This window comes from Chanodichthys erythropterus, chromosome 13 (genome assembly GCF_024489055.1).
Source record: "Chanodichthys erythropterus isolate Z2021 chromosome 13, ASM2448905v1, whole genome shotgun sequence".
NCBI classification, from domain to species: Eukaryota; Metazoa; Chordata; class Actinopteri; order Cypriniformes; family Xenocyprididae; genus Chanodichthys; species Chanodichthys erythropterus.
Window position 1 is genome coordinate 6890147 of NC_090233.1, and position 27341 is coordinate 6917487.

Genomic DNA, 27341 nt, shown 5'->3' on the forward strand with positions numbered 1-27341 from the left:
AGTTCATTCTTCGATTTTGTTTGAAGTATACCAGGGCTTAATGTTATGAAGCGACGAGAATGCTTTTTGTGTGCAAAAAAGAAAAAAAAGATGGACGAAGGTCTTACGGGTGTGGAATGACATGAGGGTGAGTAATTAATGACAGACATTTGATTTTTGGCTGAACTAACCCTTTAATCTGTGTTTCGAAAATTAACCAAAATCTAATGGGTTTGGAACGACATGAGGGTGAGTAAATGAATTTTAATTTTTGGGTGCACTGTCCCTTTAAATCAAGTGGTAAGTGGTGTAAAGAAATTAAGAACGTCCCTTGTCTTAATGTTGGCAAGTCTGTGAATAAGATGCATTTTTTTTATCTTGATTTTAAAAATATTGGAAAATAAATAGCTATTTAAAAAGATAAAAGAGAGAATTACCTTTATAATGATGATAAAAAAAAAAAAGATTATTGTTATTGATATTATTATTATTTATTAAGGGTCAAGCTCCTTTATGAAATCTGAGTAATGTCCCTAACTTCTCAAAATAATAAGTCTGGTCATTAAACAGATGCTTACATCATGTAATGGGTCAATTTTAGGAAAAAAAGACAACAAAAAAAAAGCCCAGTTTTCCCCCATTGTGTTCCCTTATTATTCCTCATATAATTTACATGTATAATATTTACATATATAAAATGATATTTAATGTAGGATGCAAAACTTATTAACATTCGAGAGATTGAACTCGGTTAAGTGTGTAATGAAACTATTTTTTTTATTCATTTAAATAAAAATAATAATTTTTAAGTTATGTTTTATTACAATATAAAACAATCAAGTTAGAAGTTTTAAGTCTTGAAATCTGAGCCTGTGTCTTTAAGAAGTGGCCCCATGCAGTGTTGGGAGCCCGAGGCGCCTTCAGCCAAATTACTGAAGTTCAGAGGAAGTGACGGGGAATACAGGAGCTTTAAGAGTTAGTAAATATACGCTGTGAAGGACAGTTTTCGTGTATAATTAAGTCAGTGTTTTCCGAATATCTAGGCAAACGTTAGATAAAAATACAATTTTTGATAGAAGCGCAATTTGTTTTGCTTTGATCATCGAGCTGTATATAGCCTATAGTTTTCCACCTAGCTTATTTTATAAACGGGCATTACCTCTCTAAACAGTAGTTTGCATTCGTTGTCCACAGTTTTATTATTTGTTTAAAGTCATTTACTTTGACGATATGTCCCATTGTTGTGTTAAATGAGTTTACATCCTTATTGTCTTTTGTAATGAACGCGAGAGTGACTTTACCGGCTTCAGTCCAGATAGCGTTTGTCGTGTTTACTCTAGTATTATCGGTAAGTGTTTGCTCACAGTTGACGGTTCTTGTTCGTCTTAACGATGGTCAAATAACGGAGGAGCTATTAGAGGCGGATAGTGAGAAGGACATCATAACAGTGGAGTTCAAGCAGGCAGACGGGACTCTCATCACATTCCTGTCTGATTTCAAGCGCGTGAGTATAAATCCAACTAAAAATAATTTAACCACAGCTGTGAATGAACTGAAATCAGTGCACTTTTGGAGCACTGCGATCCAACTGTATCACTATGTGGGAAGAAAAGAGTCAAGACAAGTGCAAACATTATTTGTTTGTGTTTGTTGGACATGCTCCATTGTAGTGCTGTAGTATCCTTGGAAGCACCTTTTAGTGTACAGTGTCAAATACCATAATATATGAATTTCACTTCCATGGTATTTCAGTGCCATGATACTAAGGTATGTCCAAATGTCTTCATACATTCTATGATTCTAAACAGCATGGTAATACTATTATACTTTTTGTATAATGCGTTTTTTGTAGGTGAAGCCTTTTTTGTTTGTTTTAGTATCAGGGTAAATTAATTTCATTTTTATAGCATCATTCTCTATCACGGGACTGTATGTATAGTATCAAAGTACCATGGTAGTACCATCTGATACCATCACTTCACCATGGCACCACTTATAATAGTGATATTCAACTTTTTCAAAACTTTTTTTCACGAGTTCATATGTACATATAATAAAGAGTATGTGTATTTGTTCTCAATTTGTTCCAAACCTTTATGAGTTTCTTTCTTATGTTGAACACAAAATAAGATATTTTGAAGAATGTTGGTAAGCAGACAGACTTCCATAGTAAGAAAAAAAAAATACTATGGAAGTCAATGGGGTCCATCAACTGTTTGGCCCCCAACATTCTTCAAAATATCTTCTTTGGTGTTCAACAGAAGAAACAAACTCATACAGGTTTGGAACAACATTAGGGTAAGTAAATTATGACAATTTTCATTTTTTGGTGAACCACCCCTTTAGTAAAATCACCTAAAAATGCTTTTCCTTTATTTACATGGTGTGATTAGATTAAATTACTCATGAATCACACAGATGTTTATCAGCTCTTTATGAATGTTATTTTAAAGGTTTGAAAGATCTTAAAGTGGCAGTGTTAGATTCATATGGAACCCAGTATCTAAATGAAGGGTCTCTTTGTGTTGATGGAAATATTTTTCAGGATAATATTTCATCCACAAAAAAACAAACAAACAAACAAAAAATAAAAGTTTCAGCACTCTGAAACACAGCATTTTTTTCTTGACTTGACATTCTTAAATGTAGAGACTTTTCAGGATCAAATTATATTCTATTTGATTTTTTTCATCCATGGAAAGTTGGAGGATATCAAGCTGCCGTTAGCCAGACAATCATGCTGCCAAAACCATGCTGTGGGCTTTATGGGAAACATCAGGCAATATGCAAAGCACCCAAAAAAAAACCAAAAAAAAAAAACCCACAGAACAGGGAAACATCATAGACCATAATTATATATCCATAATTATATATTATACAACATTATAAATAAATTAGCCTAATTGTCCATTTGAGGTTGAGGTGGTTTTTATTTTTTATATTCATAATAATTACCTGGATATGAAAGCACATGATAGGGATGCATTTGCAAAGGCAAAATGTTGATAAACCTCAAAATTAGTTTCACTTGTCCCTCTTTTTCTTAAAAAAAACACAAAAAACACTTACAATGGAAATGAATGAGGCCAATTTGTAAACGTGTAAACAATATTGAAACAGTATTTTAACAAGATAAGTTATATCCATTTTTATAACAACCCCATAAACCCTAAAATCTTTAAATGAAACCGCTTTAAAGTTAAAATACACTTTTTAAAGGAAAAAAAAATGTCTTTTTCCATGTTTAAATGCTATAACCGGGTCCCCTGTGCATCCACCAACCCAGAAAACATTAAAAAGGACAACCAAGTAACTTTGTTTTGGTAAGCCTTTCTCTGCAAGCATGTGACAAAACAAGCCGTTCAGATTCCGCTTCCCATGTGATGTAGGAAGGGGATCTTATTACAATATTACTGCCCCCTATATCTGTATGTTTCCACTCACGGTGCCGCCATTTTGTTTTTGCAAGTGACAACTGTGTACCTGTACCAGTGACACTGGTCCTGTAGTGCATCTGTCCTGCACAGTTTAGCTACAACCCTGATCAAACACACTTGAATTTCTTCAGGATTACTAAAGCTACGTGAAGGAAGGTGAGTTGGGTTGGAGCAAAACTCTACAGGACAGCAACACTAAAGAACGACATCCCTGAGCTTGTGATATTTCTCATCTATGTAAACATTATCACTGATCTGTTAATGGCTTTAATAGTAAACATATGAGTCTCCATAATCTCCTGGCATCTGAGCCAATACGGATGCAGTTGGTGTATTTTTAGTTATGAAGGGAATGTGTCCAGATAAATTCATATACCAGTCTTTGCAAGTCATTTTTTACACCAGACTGCTTTGCACATGAGGGTCAGTAAAACTGTTGTCAGTTAATGTTGCCTTTCTATCAGCTCGAACCAGTCTGGCCATTCTCCTCTGTCCTCTGGAATCAACAAGGCATTTTTGCCACAGAACTGCCACTCACTGGATATTTTTTTCTCTTTTTCAGACCATTCTCTGTAAACCCTAGAGATGGTTATCAGTTAAAATCCCAGTAGATCAGCAGTTTCTAAAAAAGGTGCCCTAGAATGCTTTTTCACAAGATGTAATATAAGTCTAAGGTGTCCCCTGAATGTGTAAGTGAAGTTTCAGCTCAAAATACCCCATATTCAACTGCCTATTTTGGGGCATAATTAAAAATGCTCAGATTCTGTGTGAGTCCCCTTTAAATGCTCTCACTCCCCGCCCCCGAGCTTGCAACTCTATAATACATTGCATAAACAAAGTTCACACAGCTAATATAACCCTCAAAATGGATCTTTACAAAGTGTTCATCATGAAGCATATCAGATCATGTAAGTACAGTATTTATTTAGATGTTTACATTTGATTCTGAATGAGTTTGATAGTGCTCCGTGGCTAACAGGGCTAAAGCTAACATTACACACTGTTGGAGAGATTTATAAAGAATGAAGTTGTGTTTATGAATTATACAGACTGCAAGTGTTTAATAATGAAAATAACAACATGGCCCTGGTCTCCATGAATACAGTAAGAAACAATGGGAACCACATTTAACAGTACATTAGCAAAATGCTAACAAAACATTTAGAAAGACAATTTACAAATATCACAAAAAATATCATGGATCATGTCAGTTATTATTGCTCCATCTGCCATTTTTCGCTATTGTCCTTGCTTGCTTACCTGCATAACTCCTGGTGATTCTGTGCTGCTCCAGACGTTAGTACTGGCTTGTCTAATGCCTTCATCATGGGTTGGTATATGCAGAAGTTGGGGGCGTACATATTAATGATCCCAACTTTTGGTCACAGTCAGTGTTATGTTGAGATTCGCCTGTTCTTCAGAGGTCATTTGCACAAATCAAATTTACATAAGGAGGAAACAATGGTGTTTGAGACGCACTGTATGTCATTTACATGTACAGAACTCTAATTATTTAGAGGTAAATTCAACCTTTAAATATTCAGACCAGATTCAGTCACTTAAATCACATTTCTTCCCCATTCTGATGCTCAGTTTGAACTTCAGCATATTGTCTTGCCCATGCCTACATGCCCAAATGTATTGAGTTGCTGCTAGGGCTGGACGATTAATCGAATGTAATCGAAACCGAAATTCAGAACCTCTAACCGACATAATTTTCCCATGTCGGTTATTTCGTTTTTTTAATCCTGTTAAAGGATTACTTCACTTTCAAATTAAAATTTCCTGATAATTTACAGGAAATCGAGGTAAAATGTTCAATTAATCGTAATCGAGGTAAAATGTTCAATTGAGATTTTGATTTTAGGTCATAATTGTCCAGCCCTAGTTGCTGCCATGTGATTGGCTGATTAAATATTTGCATTAAAAAGCAGTTGAACAGGTATACCTATTTAGAGAGCTATGTGATTAATACAGTTTACATTTTTGCAACAATATAAACAATCATGCTGACAAGATTTGCTAGTGTATATATTGCTTTACTTATGTATACTGTGTAAGTACACAGGTAGGATGTACTACATTTTCAACTTTTAATATATTGCTGAGCAATAATATAAAACTTTTACTAAATTATAAGTTTATTCAACTTCTTTTATACATTTTTTTTTTTAAAAGTCCGAATTATTTATTGTTGTAATCAATATTATGCCACAAATTGTGTCGATTGAGTTTATATACTGAACCCCCCAAAAAAAGAGCAGCAGTTATGACTAATCTTTTCAGTGACACCTTTTCTATGATTTCATATCTCTCTCTCTGTAAACAGAATCTAAAATTTAAATTATTTTGAGCAAATGAGTCTTATTTTGAGTTCTCTAGCTGACATTCTCACGGCTTTAGTCGTATTCAGTGTGAATGCTGTAGTGCGGTTACCACTGGGACGGACGCAAAGAAAAGCAGTATTGTTGTCATGAAAGAGAGGCTGTATTCTTGGTTATGTGCATATGGAAGCAGTTAGCTTGTTTTGCTCTGGGTAAGTTGGTGGATCAGCTGATGCTCAGTGTCATGATAGGAGGTTACGCTTCAGTTGCATGTGCTCTGACAAGCTGGTATGTTTATAGTTAGACAGGGGCCTCTGCTTTGTTTTAGTGTTCATTAAATGATTTTTTTATTATTATTTTTTTTATGATTTGTGTAACAAGTAACTTTTTGAATTTGGATGCCTCTTCCTCCCAGTCTTAAATTACATTGTTCACATTCATTATTTATCTTTCGTTGTTTCGTTGTATGGAACTTATACTGTGAAAATATAGTAAAATCTGAAAACTGTAATAGACCAGGACAAAATCTCTTTATTTTCTATTCATTCTATGAAAATAAGTCTTAATATCTTATGCAATTTCGCTTTTATGGTAAATTAATTTTGCTTTAATGTAGATGTTTTGCTTTAAAATGCAAAACGGGTTATACACATTTTTCTTAGTGTTTTTATTTAAAAATATTTGCTAAACTCTAACCATTGATTGAAGTAAAATTATACAAAAATGAATGTGAATAAAACTGCCATAATTGTGGTGATCTGTTGCAAGAGCTGCTATTTTGGCAAAAGGAAGGTGCACAAAGTATTACATGAAGGGATACCAGTAATTGTGGCACACATATATAAGGTATTTTAAACTTTTCTTTGATCTATTTAAATTTTTTTTTTTTTTTTTTTTTTTTTTTTTTTTTTTTATATAAAAGTATATAAAAAGCAGTTAAGTTTTTGCAGCCTGCTTTGCTCAATATTTACCAAGGTTACCAGCATTATTGTTATAGTTGTAGTGTGGACTCTGCTGATTTTTAGAACTACATTTTTATTGCTATCATTCTAGTTACCATCCTTTGTGTGAACGGGCCTTTAGTTGAAGATGCTGTCTGCACTGGGAAAAAAAAGAAAAGAAAAAAAAGCAACGTTTAGGTTTAACTACTTTTTATTCTTACCTTACACAACGGATCACAAGTAAATGAATATTAAGTACTGTAGTGATATTAGCTCAAAGGGGAAATATTAATGATATTAATAACTCATTATGATTATTAATTATGGTTAATTATGTATAGTATTTGAATCAGTTAATCAGATTACAGTTTTTTCCAATTGCTAACACACTAAAATGACATGCACAGCACAATTATTTAAACTGACACACAGAGAGCAAAACTTCTTCTCAAGTCTCCAAAAGTCTAAACACCTTTTCTGTTTTACACACATTTTGCATTTCAAAATAGCACTTTTTAAATTCACTAAATACAGTTCTCTGCATAAGACACAACAATCTGACATAAAGTCACATGTTTGCCATTTCAAAACACTGCCATTCAAAATGACACTACATGAGCTAATTGGCCAATTACATGTGCCACCTGGCCAAACACCTCAGTGGTTAATTGTTAACACTTCAATCAGGATGTAAGCACTATGAAAAGACCACAGGTGAGAACCTTTTTTTTTTTACAACAACAATGGAAGACATTGCAGAGAGAGGAAGAGGAAGAGGAAGAGGGAGAGGAAGAGGAAGAGGGAGGTTGAGAATAAGAGGGGGAGGAAGAGTGAGAGGTAGGGGTAGAGCAGGTAGAGGAGTTCATGGCCAAAGAAGACAAACACTTTCAAATGAAATCAGAGCAACCTTAGTAGATCATGTCATCAACCATGGGTTGACAATGCGTGAGGCTGGACAGAGAGTGCAGCCAAACTTGAGCCGTTTTACTGTCGCCTCTGTCATCCGGACCTTTAGACTGGAGAACAGGTATGTAACCAAAATTTCATGTAGTACACATGTAGTATACCCCATGTCATAGTGTATCAGTTGGGTGACACCTGTTTACTTAGTGTATGACATCAGCCATTCATGAACTGTACAAGTTTCCTGTACAATGAACTCTACTGTGGGGGAAAATATTTAGGCTGCATTGTCCAAGCCCTATATATATTTTTATTTTATTTTTTCTAAAGGACTGAGAGACGACACCATGGTGGAGGAAGGGGCCAAATGTTCACCGGGGTACAGGAAGCTGCTATTGTAAACTTGGTTTTGGAAAATAATGAAATCAGATTACGAGAAATTCAAAGCCACATCATCCAAGACAACACCTTATTCAACAACATTCAACGAGTTAGTCTGTCCACATTGGCTCGCATTCTCAAGCGAAACCAAATCAGAATGAAACAACTTTATAAGGTGCCGTTTGAGAGAAACTCTCAAAGAAACAAAGAGTTCAGACGAGCATATGTGGATGTAAGTACTATATTGACTGCAGTACACTACACACAACATTGTTTCCCAGTGTACTGGATAACACCATATTGAGTGATTTTTGTTCTTTGTTTTCAGGGAGTACTGGAAATGGATGCTCATGCAATCCCACATGAGTTCATCTTTATAGATGAGGCTGGGTAAGACCAGAAGAAGAGGGAGAAACCTCATTGGCCACAGAGCCATTATAGATGTTCCTGGCCAACGTGGTGGGAACATCACAATGTGCGCTGCCATCTCCAATATGCATGGTGTCCTCCACCGTCATGCCAAACTTGGACCATACAACACAGCCCATATTCTCACATTTCTGGACAGACTTCACAACATTCTCATACCACCAGAGCGTATGAATGATGCAGACCATCAAAGAAACCGGTACGTTGTAGTATGGGACAACGTGAGCTTTCATCGTGCAGCCCCAGTCCAAAACTGGTTTGCTGACCACCCAACATTTCTCGTGCAATACCTCCCACCATACTCACCATTTCTGAACCCCATAGAAGAATTCTTTTCGGCATGGCGGTGGAAGGTATACGACCGGCAGCCCTTTGTGCGCATGCCTCTTGTGCAGGCCATGGAAGAGGCATGTGATGAGATTGATGTGGGTGCAATTCAGGGATGGATAAGGCACTCAAGGCGCTTCTTCCCTCGATGTCTGGCAAGGGAAGATATTGCCTGTGATGTTGACGAGGCGTTGTGGCCAGACCCAGCTGTGCGGCAAGATGCTGCCTAATTATTTTTCTTGCCTTTTTTTTTTTTGTTTGTTTTTTTTACTGTAATATATTTTTTTTCAGAAATTTTCTTTTTCAGTTTACTTTTTTTGTAAGAATATTTTTGTTCAGTCCCATGTAAATATATCTGCTGTGCTTATGTTGTACTGACTTGTTTACTGTAGTGAAGGAAAAAAAATAAAAATGTTGCAACAGCATGTGTGTGTATCTGCAAATATTTCTGTGCATGTGAACAATCTGATACATATTTTAGTATTATGGCAAAGCATACTAAAGATGGGGGTGCTTTTCATTATGCCCAACAGTGTGTAGGTGGTTAGGCAAAAATCTGGTAATATGAATGAAGTGTGTGCCATTTCATGCAAAAGTTTGATTTTGATAATGCTCTGTGTAGTTTCGGTTGCAGTGCTTCATTTTGCAGGATATATGAGGTATTTTGCAGTTTGGGTGTGTGGTTTTGTGAATTGTGTTAAGTGTTTTGATAAAACCAGACTAGTTTGAAAAATTGTGTGTTAGCAATTGGAAAAAACTGTAACTTGATGTGGCTATATTAAAATTACAATCAACACTCAGTATTGATTATTAATTAAATCTAATAGGTTATTTTTCATGGCCATAGAAAAATAATTCTTTCTTAGCATTTACTTACTGTTAATAGGATCTAAATCATTTAAGAGACAATTTATTCACAGAAGGGGAGTCAGAACCAAATATTTATTGTGCACAAGTTTTATTAACTAAATCACAAACACATGACTAAACTAACAAACACATAAATACACACGCGCAAGTCACATGTACATGGGTAAAATGAGGAATGATAGAGTGAGACCGGAAGTGGGAAACATGAGGAGCTATGGAAAAGTCAAAAACCTGGAAATGAACATTTCTTAGAATTAATAAACAATTAACACTGAGTGCTCACTGGACAAACAGGTTAATTGATTGTAATATTAATTTTATTACATTAAGTTAATTTTACTAACTGCTCCAAATATTTATAATTAATTATAACTAGTTATGATTAATTACTCATATTTCTTTTTAGCTAAATTGCTACAGTATTGAATATTTTGAATGGACAATAATGTTTATCTGTTTCCCTGCCTGTTCTTCTAATTTGCATGTGCTGAAATTTCATAGGAAAAACATCCTGATAATAAAATCCCCTAATTCATTGAAATGTAGGTGTGTTGAAATGTAGGTTTGTCTTGTGACTGTCTAAGCTCATATTTTCTTCATTTTTTCTTTTTCTTTTTCTTTTTTCTAATAGCGTGTGAAGATCTTTCGTGCACTGGTGCTTGGGGAGCCAGAGAAGGGCCAATCACAGTACCAGGCCCTCTGCTTCATCTCACATTTGGATCATGGAGAGCTCATCCCCAGTGAAGCCATGGCTAGACTCAGACAGGTCCAAATTTTAAAAAATTTAAAGCACCATCTGTGTGTAATAGAGAGAGAGAGAGAGAGAGAGAGAGAGAGAGAGTGTAGTAACCATTGATGGTGTATTGCTAGTACTCTAACCTTTTAATATTATATAATATTGTAATATATGCCCGTTCTTATGATTATTGTTTGAACTCAACAGAAAAACCCTCATGTGGTGCGGAGTGCGGAGGAGAGACGTGGTGTGGAACAGTTCACTATGAACGCGGTGCTCAATATGAGTCGCTCCTGGTACCTCAGTACTCACATACGTAATGTGTGCAGGGATGCACGAGACCTTGTATACACACGGCAGCAAGATGTCAAGCAATGGCTGGACAAAGGTTAGATGAGAGGATGTTCTTCTTACACAAGTTGATGCATTGCTGTAAATGTATGTTTCAAGCCCTTGCCCTGTATGTTAAGAATTGTCAGCAAAAACTGTTTAACTTGTGCATGAAAATTTCAGGAAACCTTTTTTTCTGTAAGCTTACAGCTGAAATTTCAGGAAAATAATTATACTTAGAATAAATATCTTGGAGTAAACTGTGGTAATATATTCAGTGGGCCTTGTAATAAATCACACATAATTTAAATTCTTTTGAACTTTCAGTTCATCAAATAATTAAAAAAAAAGTTTCAGCAAAAATATTAAGCAGCACAACAGTTTTCACCGTTGATAATTATATGAAATGTTAGTGGAGCACCAAATCAGCATATTAGAATGATTTCTGAAGGATCTTGTGACACTGAAGACTGGAGTAAAGATGATGAAAATTCAGCTTCTGCCATAGCAGGAATAAATTACATTTTAAAATATATTAAAGTAGGAAACGTTTGGTTATGACATTAACCATGGTTCCCTGAGTAGGGAACGAGACGCTACGTCAAGATGACGCTATGGGAACACCTCGGCGTAATTGCGTCTGAAGCACTTGTCTTATCACCTATTGGTGAAACATCATTCTGTAGTGTGACGTCGTAACCAGGGATGACTTCTCACCAGGTTCTCAAGTGCTCATGTCCTAAGCTGTGCTCACCATTATTCAAACTAAGCCAGGCAGTTGACATTATGGCATAGTGGGTATTCAGATTCCCATAGCGCCATGTAGACACAGCGTAGAAGTTCCCTCGTAAGAGGGTTGCGACTATCTCCGTTATAATTATAACCATGGTTCCCTGAGTAGGGAACGAAATGTTACATCGCCCTGCCATGCTTTCTGCATGCCTGTGAGCAACTTACTTCAGCCAATCAGAAGCTGATGATTTTTGGTCTGGGTATCCTTAAAGGTGCCGTAGAACGTCTTTTCAAAAGATGTAATATAAGTCTAAGGTGTCCCCTGAATGTGTCTGTGAAGTTTCAGGTCAAAATACCCCATAGATTTTTTTAAATAAATTTTTTTAACTGCCTATTTTGGGGCATCATTAACTATGCACCGATTCAGGCTGCGGCCCCTTTAAATCGCTCGCTCCCTGCCCTCCCGAGCTATCGACTATAAGTGCAGTTACACAGTGCATAAACAAAGTTCACACAGCTAATATAACCCTCAAAATGGATCTTTACAAAGTGTTCGTCATGCAGCATGTCTAATCGCGTAAGTATGGTATTTATTTGGATGTTTACATTTGATTCTGAATGAGTTTGTTGGTGCTCCGTGGCTAAAACTAACATTACACACTGTTGGAGAGATTTATAAAGAATAAAATTGTGTTTATGAATTATACAGACTTCAAGTGTTTAAAAATGAAAATAGCGACGGCTCTTGTCTCTGTGAATACAGTAATAAACGATGGTAACTTTAACCACATTTAACAGTACATTAGGAGAAACCGTTTTTACTCTGTTGATAGTTTTGAAAAGGTTTTTAATCAAGTGAGCCCAAGCATGGTTTTAAGATTTTTAGAGGAAATAAATTTGAAATATCTTTTTTAGTCTTCTTTTGATTTAATTATACTTTATTCTCGCCATGAATATAGCCTTTGAAGCTGGTATGGCGTTAAAAAAGAAAGAAAGAAAGAAAGAAAGAAAGAAAGAAAGAAAGAAAGAAAGAAAGAAAGAAAGAAAGAAAGAAAGAAAGAAAGAAAGAACAGTACATTAGCAACATGCTAACAAAACATTTATAAAGACAATTTACAAATATCACTAAAAATATCATGTTTTCATGGATCATGTCAGTTATTATTGCTCTATCTGCCATTTTTCGCTATTGTCCTTGCTTGCTTACCTAGTCTGATGATTCAGCTGTGCACAGATCCAGACGTTAAAACTGGCTGCCCTTGTGTAACGCCTTGAACATAGGTTGGCATATGCAAATATTGGGGTCAAACATATTAATGATCCCGACTGTTATGTAACAGTCGGTGTTATGTTGAGATTCGCCTGTTTTCCGGAGGTCTTTTAAACAAATGAGATTTACATTAGAAGGAGGAAACAATGGAGTTCGAGACTCACTGTATCTCTTTTCCATGTACTGAACTCTTGTTATTTAACTATGCCAAGGTAAATTCAATTTTTGAATCTAGGGCACCTTTAATAGCTTTCTGGTTACGATGTCACACACTACAGAATGATGTTCCAACAATGAGTGATTAGACAAATGCCTCACGCAGAGGTGTTCCCATAGCTTCATCTCAATGCAGCATAGAAGTTCCCTGAAAGGGAACAGTTAAAAAAACAAATTAATCATTATGGACTGCAAATATCATGACCATGCAGAGGCATTTTTTTGTTTGTTTGTTTTTTTTTTCTGTTAATTTTATTTTAACCCATTACATTTCTCTTTACAGGTGTTGAAGGTTCAATATTTGAGGTCTTTCCTCAGAGTCTGAATGTGAGTGGCTTGCAGAGCTGCAGCTCCACAACAGACCCATGGCAGCCCTGCACTTGCACTTACAGGTTAAACCTGGAGTGGTTCCCCTGCCAGCTGAAGTACTGCCGGGGTCAGGGGCCCAATCCCTACAAGTGTGGCATTAAGAGCTGCAGCAAGGGCTACTGGTTTGACTTCTATACACCTTATAAACAGCTATGCCTTTGGGATGATGACTCTTAGTACAACCTGAGAGAGAGAAAGGAAAGTTTTGTAAGGTACTCTACAACAAATCAGAAGTTTACTTTTACCTCAAGGAACCATTTTGATAATGAGATTATCTAGAAATTACTTGTGCACTTCATTGTATTGAAAGCAACTAAACATTTGGTCTCAACAGGGAACTTTCTCAGATTTTTATGCATTGAGTCAAAGAATGGATATTTTGATATGGATTTGTCAAGCCATTTGTCTTTTCACTTTTGGGCATCACTACAATGATACCTCAGGACAGAAAATGCTGTTTTAATGGTTAAGTTTTATGTTAAAATATTTGAATGGTAAAGTATTAGCTTTCTGTAACATTCTTTGTTGAGGATATAATTAGTATAAAGGATTGTATTTTGAAAATATTCAAATCCTATTGTACAAAATGTTTATAATATGATGTCTGAATGTGCATGTTTTAGTTTTAGCTGTTAGTTTAGGTTACAACTTTATTATTCATTATTACTTTTTTTAACCATGTTGCCTTCACTTTGTTGTTTGATAAGCTAATGATTGTCTACTGCATTGTCGTGTCATGCAATAATCTGCAACAGTTTGACTGCTGCAAAATAACATATTTGACTGTTTACAATCTCATCATACATGTTTTCAAAAAAATTCACATTTTTGTTCTCTGTTTATGAAGCTAAGAGTATGAAGCTGTAACAAAAAACCTAAGTGGCAGCTAAGACATTGTCTCTGAACATATTGTGATGTCTATTTATTGCAAATTTATTCAGTAGATGCCAAATTTCTTATTCTCAGCTAAGATGCTCTCTATAGCCATGACTAATTCTAATTTACATTTCAATTGCAGCTGTCTTGTGAAGAGTCTTTTGCTTTGGTTTGTGATATACAACATGGATGTTTGAGCTTCGGTCTGGCCAGGCGTTCTCTGCTTTCTTGTGCCACCATCTTGATGTCATTTTCTATCTTCTCGGATTTATATTGTCTCGGATTATATTTTTTTTTTTTTTTTTTTTGTCCAGACGTTTTTTTTCCCATAAAATATTTGCATAAAGTATTTGTAATGGGTCTATTTGGTTCTGTATGCCAAATAATGTCAACATAACTATACAACCCAAATGAAGAAGAAGAAAAAAAAAAAAAAACATTGTGTTACTCTTTCTCTCTCTTTTGCTCCTTAGTTGGCGCGAAACGTAGGGAATTCAGGTTTTAATAAAAATTGTGGAGGCCAATCTTCCCAGTCTCTCTGTGAAGCCGTCAGCAGAGATACTACCAATGTTGGGGAAAGTTACTTTAAAAAGAAATGCATTATGATATTGTGTTACTCCTTTAAAAAAGTAAATATGAAAAGTGAAAAAATGACAAGTAATGCTTTGCAGTACATTTGCGTTAGTTTTCTCATCTGGGCTGGGCTTTTTTTGTTTGTCTTTTTAATAACCAAAAAAAAAAAAGATCTCTTTTTTTTTGCAAATATAAAGGCCCTTTCATACCAAAACTTCAATGAATAAGCCTCATGCTGAAAGAAATGTAAATTAGCTCCTTTGCGGTAGAGGGCGCCGCTCAGGCAAACCTTTCAGCTGTGAAGCCAATGCATGATGGCTTGTAGAAGAAATGGATTGCAGAAGAAGTACAACCAAAGAGTATGGTAAAACTTTGGTGCAACTCTTTTACTGTCTATGGGTGCAACACCGGGCCTGTGGTCTTTCTTGGCATATTTCCGGTATTTGGCCAAAGTGTTCATTGGTGTTAACAGCAGATTTTAATTTAGTTTTAATCATAGTTTTTTTTTACTAAAATGCAATTTTAGTTTTAGTCATATTTTAGTCATCTGCTTTGTTTTAGTTTTAGTCGATGAAATCTACTGTAGATTTAGTTGACTAAAATATATTGGGTTTAATTTAAGTGTCATTTAAACTATTGTAATCTGCACTATATTCTAACTTAAAATAAAACGTCTCGGTTACGTATGTAACCCTCGTTCCCTGAAGGAGGGAACGGAGACGTACGTCAGTAGTGACCGACGAATTGGGATATCGCTTAGAGAGCCCTATCATCTTCGTGTAAACTAAAACAAGCCAATGGAATTGGCGTGCGATATTTGCATAATGCGCACCGCCCCCGACAGGTGTATATAAATAGGAAGCAGATGCAATCGCACTCTGTTTTTCGCTGAGGAGACAACTGGTGTCCGCACTACAGCGAGGGTACAGAAACTGTGGCGACGGGACGTACGTCTCCGTTCCCTCCTTCAGGGAACGAGGGTTACATACGTAACCGAGACGTTCCCTTTCAGTCGGTCACGTTCGACGTACGTCAGTAGTGACCGACGAATTGGGATCCCAACTAAAGCGCCACAGTTACGAAACCCCTTCCAGTGCCCAGCACAAGCTCAGCCGCCCATAGCACCGGCTGGCGGTGAAGGGGGCGAGCTTACACCGAGAGAGTCTACTGCTGTCTAACCACTACCCACTAAGTAAACTAGACACACTGGGGAAGCGAACCCGTAAGGGACGCTGCGGAAACCACTACCTACCCAATGGGGGAGGAGTTTACGTGGGAATACACACATGGACTGGCCCGGGGGGGCAGTACGCATATGGAGTCCCTGGGATGGCTCCACCTGGTTAGGGGGAGACTCATCTGACAGGTGACAGCAGAGCTGGCTCTGCTAAGGGAAAGACACGGACTCGGCCTGTAGGGAGTTTTAAACCGTGGAAAATACACATATGGGACCGCTCACGTAGAGGGGTCACGACATATGGGCCCCAGCCAACAGACAGCATCAGCGACGGATGTAGGCCTGGCATCAGACACTCCGCAATGTCCGAGCCGAAGGGGGAGGCGGAGGAACTCGACAGGGTTCGCCAAGCGGGGAACGCGACTGGAGTGAAAGTATGCACGTATCCGGCCAGTGGCGGGAATGGCATTGCAAGCCGACACTTAGAGTGGGTACAACACGTCTACCGACTAGTGGATGCGAGTACACGCGAGGATACCGGCTCTACACGTAGGCTATAAAACCTAGCGAACGTGTTAGGTGTCGCCCAGCCCGCAGCTCTACAGATATCTGTCAGCGAGGCGCCATGAGCCAGCGCCCAGGAAGAGGCCACCCCTCTGGTGGAGTGGGCTCTCAACCCGAGCGGGCAAGGCACGCCCTGGGATTCGTACGCCAAGGCGATGGCATCCACTATCCAGTGGGCCATCCTCTGCTTGGAGACAGCCTTTCCCTTCTGCTGGCCTCCGTAACAGATGAAGAGCTGATCTGAGGTCCTGAAGCTTCGCGTTCTGTCCACGTAAACGCGCAGAGCGCGGACGGGACAGAGCAAAGCTAGGGCTGGGTCTGCCTCCTCCGAGGGCAGCGCTTGCAGGTTCACTACCTGATCTCTGAAGGGAGTGGTAGGAACCTTGGGCACGTATCCAGGCCGGGGTCTCAGGATGACGTGAGAAGCACCGGGCCCGAATTCTAGGCACGTTTCGTCGACCGAAAATGCATGCAGATCCCCTACCCTCTTCAGGGAAGCCAATGCAACCAGAAGAACCGTCTTAAGAGACATTAGTTTCAGGTCGACTGATTGCAAAGATTCGAAGGGATGACCCCGGAGAGCTGTAGAACCAGGGTCAAATCCCAAGAGGGTACGGCGGAAGGGCGAGGAGGATTCAGTCTCCTGGCCCCCCTCAGGAATCTGACGATCAGATCGTGTTTCCCCAGAGACTTACCCTCAACTGCATGGTGATGTGCGGCAATGGCGGCAACATACACCTTGAGGGTGGAGGGAGACAGCCTTCGCTCCAACCCCTCTTGCAGAAAGGAAAGCACGGATCCGACCGAACATGATCGGGGGTCCTCTCGGCGAGAGGCGCACCATTCGACGAACAGGTTCCACTTCAGCGCGTAGAGATTCCTAGTGGAAGGAGCTCTAGCGGAAGTGAAGGTGTCTACAACCGCTTGCGGGAGATCACTCAGAACCTCCGCATCCCGTCCAGGGACCACACGTGGAGGTTCCATAGATCGGGACGCGGGTGCCACAGGGTGCCCCGTCTCTGAGTCAGGGGGTCCTTCCTCAGAGGAATCGGCCAGGGAGGTGCTGTCGCGAGGAGAATGAGGTCTGAGAATCAGGTCCGAGTGGGCCAGTACAGAGCCACTAACAGAACCTGCTCCCCGTCCTCCCTGACCTTGCACATGAGTTGTGCGAGAAGGCTCACTGGGGGAAACGCATGTTTGCGCAGACCCGGGGGCCAGCTGTGTGCCAGGGCATCCGTGCCGAGCGTGCCGCCGGTCAGGGAATAAAACCACTGGCGGAGGGCAGTTTCCGGGGAGGCAAGCAGGACTACCTGGGCCTCGCCGAAACGCTGCCAAATCAGCTGGACGCCTGGGGGTGGAGCCGCCACTCGCCCGCAAGTAGATGCTGCCGTGACAGCTCGTCGGCTGCACGGTAGAGCACACCTGAGACACGAGTGGCCCGAAGGGACCTCAGATCCTTCTGACTCCACAACAAGAGATGGCGGGCGAGTTGCAACATGCGACGGAAGCGTAGACCACCTTGACGGTAGGTATACGCAACGGCCGCAGTGCTTAGTGAGCGGACTAGAACGTGCTTGCCTGACAACAGCTCCTTGAAGCGGGCCAGCGCAAGACGAACCGCTAGCAACTCAAGGCAATTGGTATGCCAATGCAGCTGAGGCCCCGTCCAAAAGACCTGTCACTGCATGCCCGTTGTACGTGGCCCCCCATCCCGTGGCAGAGACATCTGTGGAGACCACAGCATGCCTGGACACTCGTTCGAGGGGTACTCCGGCCCACAGGAACGAAGGGTCCAACCACCGGACAAGGGTGCGACGGCAGCTCGGTGTCACGGGGACACGGAGCGTGCCGCACTGCCACGCCCATCTCGGGACCCGGCCGCGGAGCCAGTGTTGAAGCGGTCTCATATGAAGCAATCCGAGCGGCGATACCGCGGCTGCAGATGCCATATGCCCCAGGAGCCTCTGAAAATCTTTCAGTGGAGCCGCTGTCCTGCACTTGAGCGAGCTCAGGCAGTTCAACACCGACTGGACGCGCACCTCGGTGAGACGCGCAGTCAGTGCGACCGAGTCTAGCTCGAGACCGAAACAAGAGATCCTCTACCCGGGGGCGAGTTTGCTCTTGTCCCAGTTGACCTGAAGACCCAACCGGTTGGGAGCTACAACCATGTCGGGTAGGACTTTGTACTGACATGCCCGACCCTCGAACGCAGACCGACCTAGGAAGGGTCTGTGTCGAGGCAGAATCGAGACATGAAAGTATGCGTCCTTCAGGTCTATTGCTGCAAACCAATCCTGGGGACGGTCCAGGATTGGCCGTAGCCCACCGCCCTTTTACGGTACAATGAAGTAGGGGCTGTAAAACCCCGACTTCATATCGGCTGGAGGGACCGGCTTGATTGTACCCTTCGCCAGGAGGACAGCAATCTCCACCCGGAGAACAGGAGCACTGTCCAACGACACCTGAGTGAAGTGGACAGCCCTGAAGACCGGGGGACGCCGGGCGAACTGAATCGCATAGCCGAGTCTGATAGTACGAATGAGCCAACTGGACAGGCTGGGGAGCGCTATCCACGCTTCCAGACACTGAGCCAGCGGGACCAAAGGCACCACAGACGCACCGGGGGTGGGGCAGCAAGGCAGAGAGGGACCCGACTCGGACGGCTTGAGGGCGGCCCGGAGTGGGGTCGGACTCTGCGAAGCAGCAGTGTGCATGGGAGACGGCGCACGGGACGCGGTCTGCACCATCACACTGCCACCTGCTGGCGAATGGGGAGGGAGCTGACAGCAGCGAGGCGGAGCCTGGCACACTGGCAGACACCCCCTGTTGTGACCTGGAGTTTGAGGAAACTGCTCTTTTTGTGGCAAAGTGGGTACCGCTGGACTCCGGAGAGCCAGCGGCGGTAGATGGACAGCCGCCACAAAATCCCCCCCGGCCCTCCTCCGGGGGTGGGAGAGCAGATGGAATACTCTCCCAAAGGGCAGGAACCTTCCGCTCCAGGCTGGGCACCACGTCCGCGCCCGGCACCCTGCTGTTTGGCTGGTGTAGGCTGCTGCTTTGCCAACTTAGCAGGGGCGGAGGAAGACGCAGGCGGGCGCCCTCGGCGACGAGCGGGCTGAGGCTGAGCCACGGGCGGCTGGGTGGAGGCAGCAGCGGACCGCCGTGGCCTGACATGTCTGATAGCTTCAGCCTGCTTCTGTGCAGCGGAGGACTGTTGGGCACAGCTCTCCACCGCGTCGCCGAAAAGGCCGACCGGAGACACGGGGGAATCCAGGAACCGATGTTTGTCGGTCTCCCTCATGTCTGCCAAGGTCAGCCAGAGGTGGCGTTGCTGGGCTACCAGAGTAGACATCGCCTGGCCAACAGAACGCGCTGTCACCTTCGTTGCCCGGAGGGCAAGGTCAGTGGCAGCGCGCAGCTCCCCAAGCAGCTGTTGGTCAGGACCTTCCTGGGGCATCTGCGACAGCGCTTTTGCCTGATAGACCTGCAAAAGGGCCATCGCGTGCAGGGCAGAGGCAGCCTGCCCACAGGCACTGTAAGCTTTCTCAGTCAGACCGGCTGAGAATTCACAGGCCTGGGACAGGAGACGCGGCTCACCGCGCCAGCCAGCGGCCGTTGGACACAACTGCGTCGCAACAGACCGCTCGACTGGCGGGATCTTCGCGTACCCCCTGGCTAGCCCGCCGTCCAGGGAGGTGAATGCGGACGAGGGACCAGGCCCTGTACGAGCCCCATGCGGAGCTTGCCAAGACCTGGTCACCTCATCGTGTACTTCCGGGAAGAAAGGCATTGGGGCGGGACGCTGGATTTGACCAGCGCGACCCCCCGCCAAGTACCAATCGTCCAACCGAGATGGGCCGGGACAGGGTGGAGGGTTCCACTCAAGCCCGACGCACAAGGCGGCCCGGGAGAGCACAGCCGTGAGCTCGGGATCCGACTCGGGCAACGCTACCGTCCCGGGCGGCAGCGCGTCCGAATCCTCCCCCGAGGACTCAGGCTCACCTTCCGATGCAGCGATCGACATCCGATCCGCCGCCAGCACACCAAAGGTAACGGCTGGACAGTCCGTAGAGGGCCCAGCGGAAACCAACGGTGGCACGATGGGTTGCGGTGCTGATGAGGCGGCAGGGGCCCGAGGAGCGTTTCCGCTCGGCGGGGAAGCCCTGACCGTAATCCTCCGGTCACCCTTCCTATACAGCGCCGTTCCGTCATTCCGGTTCCCGGGGCCGGAAAAAACGGTCGTACGCGGCATAGGAGAGGGGACCCCCGCTTCCTGAGACTTCAGGAAGGAGAGTCTCGACCTCAGCATCGCGATAGTCATGTTCCCGCAGTGGGAACATGAACCATCCACAAAAGCTGCTTCAGCGTGCAGAATGCCCAAACACGAGATGCAACGATTGTGCCCATCAGCAGGGACCAGGGAACGACCGCACCCATTAACGCACAGACGAAATGACATACTGTCAGGGTTCGTCTGTAAAGCTCTTTTAGAAGGGGAAGTCAACTCACTCGTGCTGAAGCACCCAGGGAGCGACGCCATGTGTCAGTTACACCACTCCCTGACACACCGAGGAACCGGCCCAAATCGCTACACACGCACACACTCTTTGTGTTGCTGTGAAAACAGCAGTTTTCGAGCTTATAGCTCAGCTCCTCGGAGACTCGCGACCTCGCTGAACGTGCCCTTTCACCAGCACTGAAAGCTCGCTGTAAATCCTCTTCTGAGGCAATGTTTTAGAATAAAACAAACGAAGAAAGGAGTCTTCTAAAACAGGACACCAGTGAATGGCTCCGAAGCGAAAGACAGAGTGCGATTGCATCTGCTTCCTATTTATATACACCTGTCGGGGGCGGTGCGCATTATGCAAATTTCGCACGCCAATTCCATTGGCTTGTTTTAGTTTACACGAAGATGATAGGGCTCTTTAAGCGATATCCCAATTCGTCGGTCACTACTGACGTATGTCGAACGTGACCGACTGAAAGGGAACCAAGTCTCATTAAAAATATGGAATATAGTCTTTCCATAAAAGACCAAAAATTATTTATGCATTGTTTATATTTTGCAAATGAAATTCTTAATTCTTTAAAGCAAAAGTGCAAATATCCAAAATATTAAAAAGAAAAAATGTATTTGACAGTAATGCAATTTCAAATACTTTACCTGAATCAACAGTTCTCTTTATAATAAATAGTTTATTTATATATAAGGAATATATGAAAGAGTAAATGTACTGAAACAGCCCCTTCCTTCTTACACCTCAACAAAACAGAACAACAAAATATTATTTTGGTGCCAATTCAGTATTAAAATAAAATCTATTAGGTTAAAATGCCAACAATGCGTGGAACTGAAAATCAGCTCATCTTATTTTTTTAGCATTGACAGTAGAGGTCACTATAAATGGAACTAAAAGACCTGTAAACATTCTAGGAGTGTGCATATTGTTGCTATAAGAAGTGCTATCAGTGGCACTCAATACAACAGTTCTATTTAGTTTGATTCCTTTTAAGGAAAGCACTTTGTGCCAATGTGACTCTTGCTTTATTTCGCCGACCTCTAGTGAGGTCACCTGTGACACTGAAAAACCTTTCTGCAAAGGCTTGAGAAGCTGGCATAGCCAACAGGTCTAAAGCAAAAGGTTTCAACTTGTGATAAAAAGTGTCACTTTTTGCCAACCAAAAGTCTATTCCTGTTTCTTCAGTGATGGGTTCCTTTGAAAGCTCTTCCTTATACTTTTTGATCTGCTCCCTCATGCTGGTCATTGAGGTCTTCTGTTTAGGCCTTCTGCGGCATTTCGAAAGAACCCGAAAGACTGGCAGCTTTGATGAGGACGGTGCATCTTCTGGTTTCTCAGGATTTTCCTCTTCTGCATCATCTTCAGAATGATCCTCATCTTGTGTGTGTAGCAGAGTGGATTTTTTTTATCACATAGGGGAGAGTGGGGTGATTTGTGCCAGGGAGGAAGTAGTTCCACCCATTGTTTCTGGAAAACTATAGAAGAAATTGGTCATGTGACCACATAATTTTGAAAAGCCATCCATTTTACTCATCCTCCAAAGAAGAGAGACACATGGCATGAGAGGAAAGTACTTTTTTTTTCTTTCAAAATAAAATTTCTATGATCAAGGTTTTTTGATTGTAGTGTCTGAACAATTATACACAAGTTTGTAAACATTTCACAAGTTTTAGTGCTTTAGCAGGCTACACAATGGGTCTCATTCCTGAAACATTCGTAAATATAGGAGTAAATATCTGAGTGATTTGCGCGTTGAGACCTTCCCGAAAACTCTTCTCCTGATTCACAAATACTTTGTAAACGTCAGAAGTGATAGTGAAATGTGTGTGTGTGTTAATGAATTCCAATCAGTCGTAAAGATAGTGTAGATCGTGTAGATTTCTTTCTTACCAACTAACATTTGGAAAATACGAACATTTTAATGAATCTGAAAATTTACGCCAGAACCACTTTACACACGATTTACCCAAAATTCATTCTGCTCGTGTTTCATGAATGAGACCCAATGAGTCTATACAGTTAGCATGATGTTAGCTCTTAACTGCTGGATCACGTTAGTTTTTCAAACTTGTATTAATTTGTAATTGTACATTGTACTCTTACATTTTAGCAGTTAAACTATGTGACATTCTTGATTTTAGACCAAAACCCATCATGCCACGCACTTATAAAACGCACTTTCTGAAGATGAAAAGCATGAAATGGTCCAATGTTGTGCAAAAGGCATGAAAACAACTAATATTGTGTGAAACTGAATGGAGATTATCGAATTATCATAAGATCCAAAGTTATTGTTCTCAGGCATGCACCACATCCTAAAAATATATGTACATTCTTAACCCTCTGGAGTCTGAGGCTGATTTGGGGCCTGGAGAAGTTTCGACATGCCCTGACATTTGTGCTTTTTTCAGTTGTTCATAAAGATATTAATGACACAAGTGTCATTACACTGTATTCAGCACACACTAGGCTACCATAATATGTGTGGAACATGTATGTACATGTTTGTATTTTTGAAGGAATAACATTTATGCGTGGTTATTGAAAAAACAAAAAACTTAAGTCACTGAAATAAGGCCAAAAAAATGATATTAAATCTGTGTTCACAAGACTTCTGGGTATTGGAGGTTGTAGACATCAGCCTGACTACGTCAGACTTCCTACTTCCGCTCAATTTCATTTCGCTTCTGTACTCAGTCTGATACAGCGTCAGAGCTTTCTGTTTGCCACCGGTCTGGAAACAGCCGGGCCAATCAACGAACAGAGGGCGGGCTGAGAGCCGTGACGTAGATGCTAAGCGCAGAGTTTTACATTGTAGGTTAGAGAAATCGAAAACCGAAACGACCGCGGAAATGGGAAACGAGACACGGGATGCAATTCGCTCTGTTATGGAGAACATTCAACTCTTTTTCAAACTGAAGCCAGAACAAGAAGAGTGTTTGATAAACATTTGTTTTATCATGTGTTTACAACAGGTTTACAGTGGAAGTTCAATCATAGATTTGAGTTCGATGCATGATGTCTGTGCTTCGATGCGGCTGTACAGGCACATAACATACGTCATAACTAAACGTATCTGATTGGCTTACGGGTAACCAATGATTTTAAACTTCAGACAAGCGCCCCCTAGCGAGAGAGAAAACACTTCTCTATTATGCCATTCCAGACTCTGTCTACGAAGCAAAGTGAAGTAGCAGAGTCTGGTATTACCAGGCTATGTAGACATTACTGCCATGGCCTCACTTTAAAGTCACTTTGAGTAAAAACTGGCACTTCCCCCTACTCCTCTGCATGTTTAAGAAGTTCCTCAATATTGTCATCAGCCACATCAACTAGAGTTTCACAGACAGTAGGGTTGACAAAGCAGGCAGCTGCTACAAGTGGTGAGAACTTTTCATCGGCTGGATCCAAGAGCCAAGCAAAACGCTGGTTCACACTGGTTTTCATTTTATGTGCAAGAGTGGAAAGGTCTCTGTATGTAGCGTTCTTTTCAAAGTCAGCAAGGTGGCTGAGTAGATCATAGAGGGCTGGGACCACCAGGGACATTGACATAGTGTAATCTGGAGGGTTTTTGTATGTTCTGCAAAAGGCAGCAGTAGCTCATGCAAAGATGTAAGCTTTTGCCACTCACTTGGAAGCAAGCTGTCCCATCCCATGCTGTTTGCAATTTGTGAGACTGAGTCTTTCACTTTGAGAAGTCGAGCAACCATGTTGAATGTGCTTGACCAGCGTGTGGGGCAGTCATTTACAACAGTAAGGCCACACATGCCCAACATCCTCTGTGTTGCAATGGATGACTTACGAAACAGCTTTACCACTGACCTTGCTTTATCAAGGATTCTTTTGACACCTGTCTCCTTCTGCACCATGTTTACCACCAGTTGTAAAGTATGCACCACACACAGTGTTCTATCTAAATCAACATGATGATACCTAACGAGAAATACCAAATAAGTTTCTACTTAACCCTTAAATTTAAATCTTAATGATGGAAATCCTTTTACATGACATTACAAATACATCATAAAAATTAAAAGATACACCACTAGAGAACAGTATCAATATTTCATTATCTCATATTCATTGACTATCATGTACAATACTAACAAATACAACACACTCACCACAGGTCATCATCTGTTTCTGAATCAGAGTTATTTTCCACCACGGGGGAGTCTTCAGAGTCAGAGCTGGTTTCTTCTGCTGTGGTCTGTTTAAATGCTGCCACCATATTACTTCCATTGTCTGTTATAATTGTAAGGACCCTTTCCTTTGATATTTCCCACACCTGCAAACATTTGTCCACACATGCCTTGATTGACTTTGCAGTGTGTGGGTGGGCTACTTGTTCAAGGTTTAATAATATGCGTTCAGGTTTATTTTGTTCAACACAAAAGTAGCATGAACTTATTGCAAGGAATGAAGCCGACAGTCCTTTTTTTGTCCACAAGTCAGTGCCTATAGCCATACTCCTGACAGCAGACAGTCTTTTTTTGAATTTTTGTCTTTCGTCTTCTTAATGTTTGTCAATCAGATTGCTTATTTTACTTTTCTTTGGAACAGTCACCCTCCTATCTACTGTCTCCATCATTAAGATAAAGTCCTCATCTTCAATTGTCGTGACGGGTAATCCTGTGCGCCCCAATCCATTTTGCTATGGCGTCCTCCTTAGTCTGCTGTTCTTTAGAGTCACTTTTGTACTTTGATGCTGTTCAAATACTCTGTTGGGATGTACTAATTTTAATTGGAACATGGTGACCCATCCTTCTCATTTGAGGTCTTTTGTATCTGTTAAGTAGGGGGAAAAAATCAGGTTCATCAATTCAATCAATCTTTTTCTTTCCCCTCTATCATGCTCACATGCACAAGTAGTTCTATACTACATTTCTACTCCTTTCACACCTCTTGTGGTGAAAACATTATCAAACATATGAAAACATTATTTAACAAACATTGTATGTTAAATCCTTAAAACTTCAACCAAGACAAATAAAATTATGCCTAAAAACACAAAACAGCTTTTGCGTTTAGAAATAACATTTACTGTAACTTTACACACATAAATCTGTGCTTATGTTAAATGTGGGGCTGTCTTCAATGATCTTTGTATTGCACCCGACTACTGTCTTTGCTAAACAAAATTGATGCATTTTTTAATGACTGATTCGCTCATTTCGTTCACGAACGGGCCAGCTGATTCAGTCGCGCATGCGCAATATTCTATAGGTTCTGTACTGCTAGTAGTAGTTCACCTGTTTTGGGCTGTTTCTCAATTCCAAGAATGCAGAGAACGTATTTGTGGAGTCCGGTCTTGCCAGGCGACCTTCAAAGAACTAACTCGGAAGGATGCGAGGACACAGAACGCATCATTTGAGAATTGAGATGTGCTGCGATGTTGTTGCTCAACTGACCGTCCCAGCATATTATAAGTGGCTAATGCACAATAAGTACAACATAACTGTTATATTTGGTAAGGATCACACCAACACAAACAGTTGCGTCAACTTATCATATCTTTTTTACTTAGTCTCTCTATTATCAGACCTCACTAAACAAACCCATACATAGTCAGGCATAACAGAATGCTTCCCACATAATCAAACTATATGCATCACTGAACACTAACTCCATGCATTACCAAAACAACACTTGTGAGAGAACATAACATTCCCCCATGTCTGGAGCCCATGCGGGAGCTATCTGAGGTGTCAGCTGAAGAGCTGGGGTGTCCTGCCAAGCTGGGGGTGTGTCTGGAGGCGTCACACCTGTTGTATGTGTCGGAGGCGGCATTTTGCGGAGACGAATTGCATGCCACTGTGTGCCGTCACTGAGCAAGAAGGTAACTGGTCCCAGCTGGTGAGTAACATAGAGAGGGGAGGACCAATACGAAGCAAGCTTGTGGTCTCTGTGGGGCCTGCGAACCCTGACCCAATCTGCAGCCTGTATGTCAGGGACCTTAGCCCTGACCCCCGGTAGTGGTCCCTGAGGCAGTGTGGGGCTGAGCCTGTCGAGGGGAAGGTGGAGCTCACGGCCAAGCATGAGGAAAGCTGGAGAGACCCCTGTCGTAGAGTGTTGGGTGGCCCTGTAGTGCAGCAGTGTGTGACGAATGGCCTGTGAGAAGGTCCATCCCTGAAACAAGTGCGCCCTGAGACTGTTTTTCAGTGACTGGTGGAAGCGTTCAACGCCACCGTTAGCTTGGGGGTGATAGAATGCCGTGCGAATGTGGCGAATAACCTTGTTTTTGAGGTATGTGGTGAACTCAGCTGAGATAAACTGCGGGCCATTGTCAGTAGTGGTAGTGTTTGGAAGACACCAGCGGGAAAACAGAGAGTCCAGAAAGTCAATTATGACCTTAGAGGTGACAGAACCGGTGGCAATGAGCTCAGG

The 27341-nt window shown here is 41.8% G+C and overlaps 1 protein-coding gene across 1 annotated transcript; it reads left to right on the plus strand.

The window, feature by feature from the left end:
- Positions 1-948: 948 nt before the first annotated feature.
- oafb (OAF homolog b (Drosophila)) lies at positions 949-14345 on the plus strand. The gene is made up of 4 exons (XM_067408074.1): positions 949-1483; positions 10223-10357; positions 10535-10715; positions 13159-14345. Exons 1-4 carry the CDS (start codon positions 1259-1261, stop codon positions 13419-13421), a joined length of 804 nt encoding a protein of 267 aa, XP_067264175.1. The 5' UTR covers positions 949-1258; the 3' UTR covers positions 13422-14345.
- Positions 14346-27341: the final 12996 nt, after the last annotated feature.

Bases quoted from the DNA above. Each gene is read 5' to 3' on its own strand.
- oafb (XM_067408074.1), top strand. From the start codon at position 1,259: ATGAACGCGAGAGTGACTTTACCGGCTTCAGTCCAGATAGCGTTTGTC. The intron at 1,484-10,222 runs GTGAGTATAAAT...TTTTTCTAATAG, and splicing joins TCCTGTCTGATTTCAAGCGC to CGTGTGAAGATCTTTCGTGC. The intron at 10,358-10,534 runs GTCCAAATTTTA...TGAACTCAACAG, and splicing joins CCATGGCTAGACTCAGACAG to AAAAACCCTCATGTGGTGCG.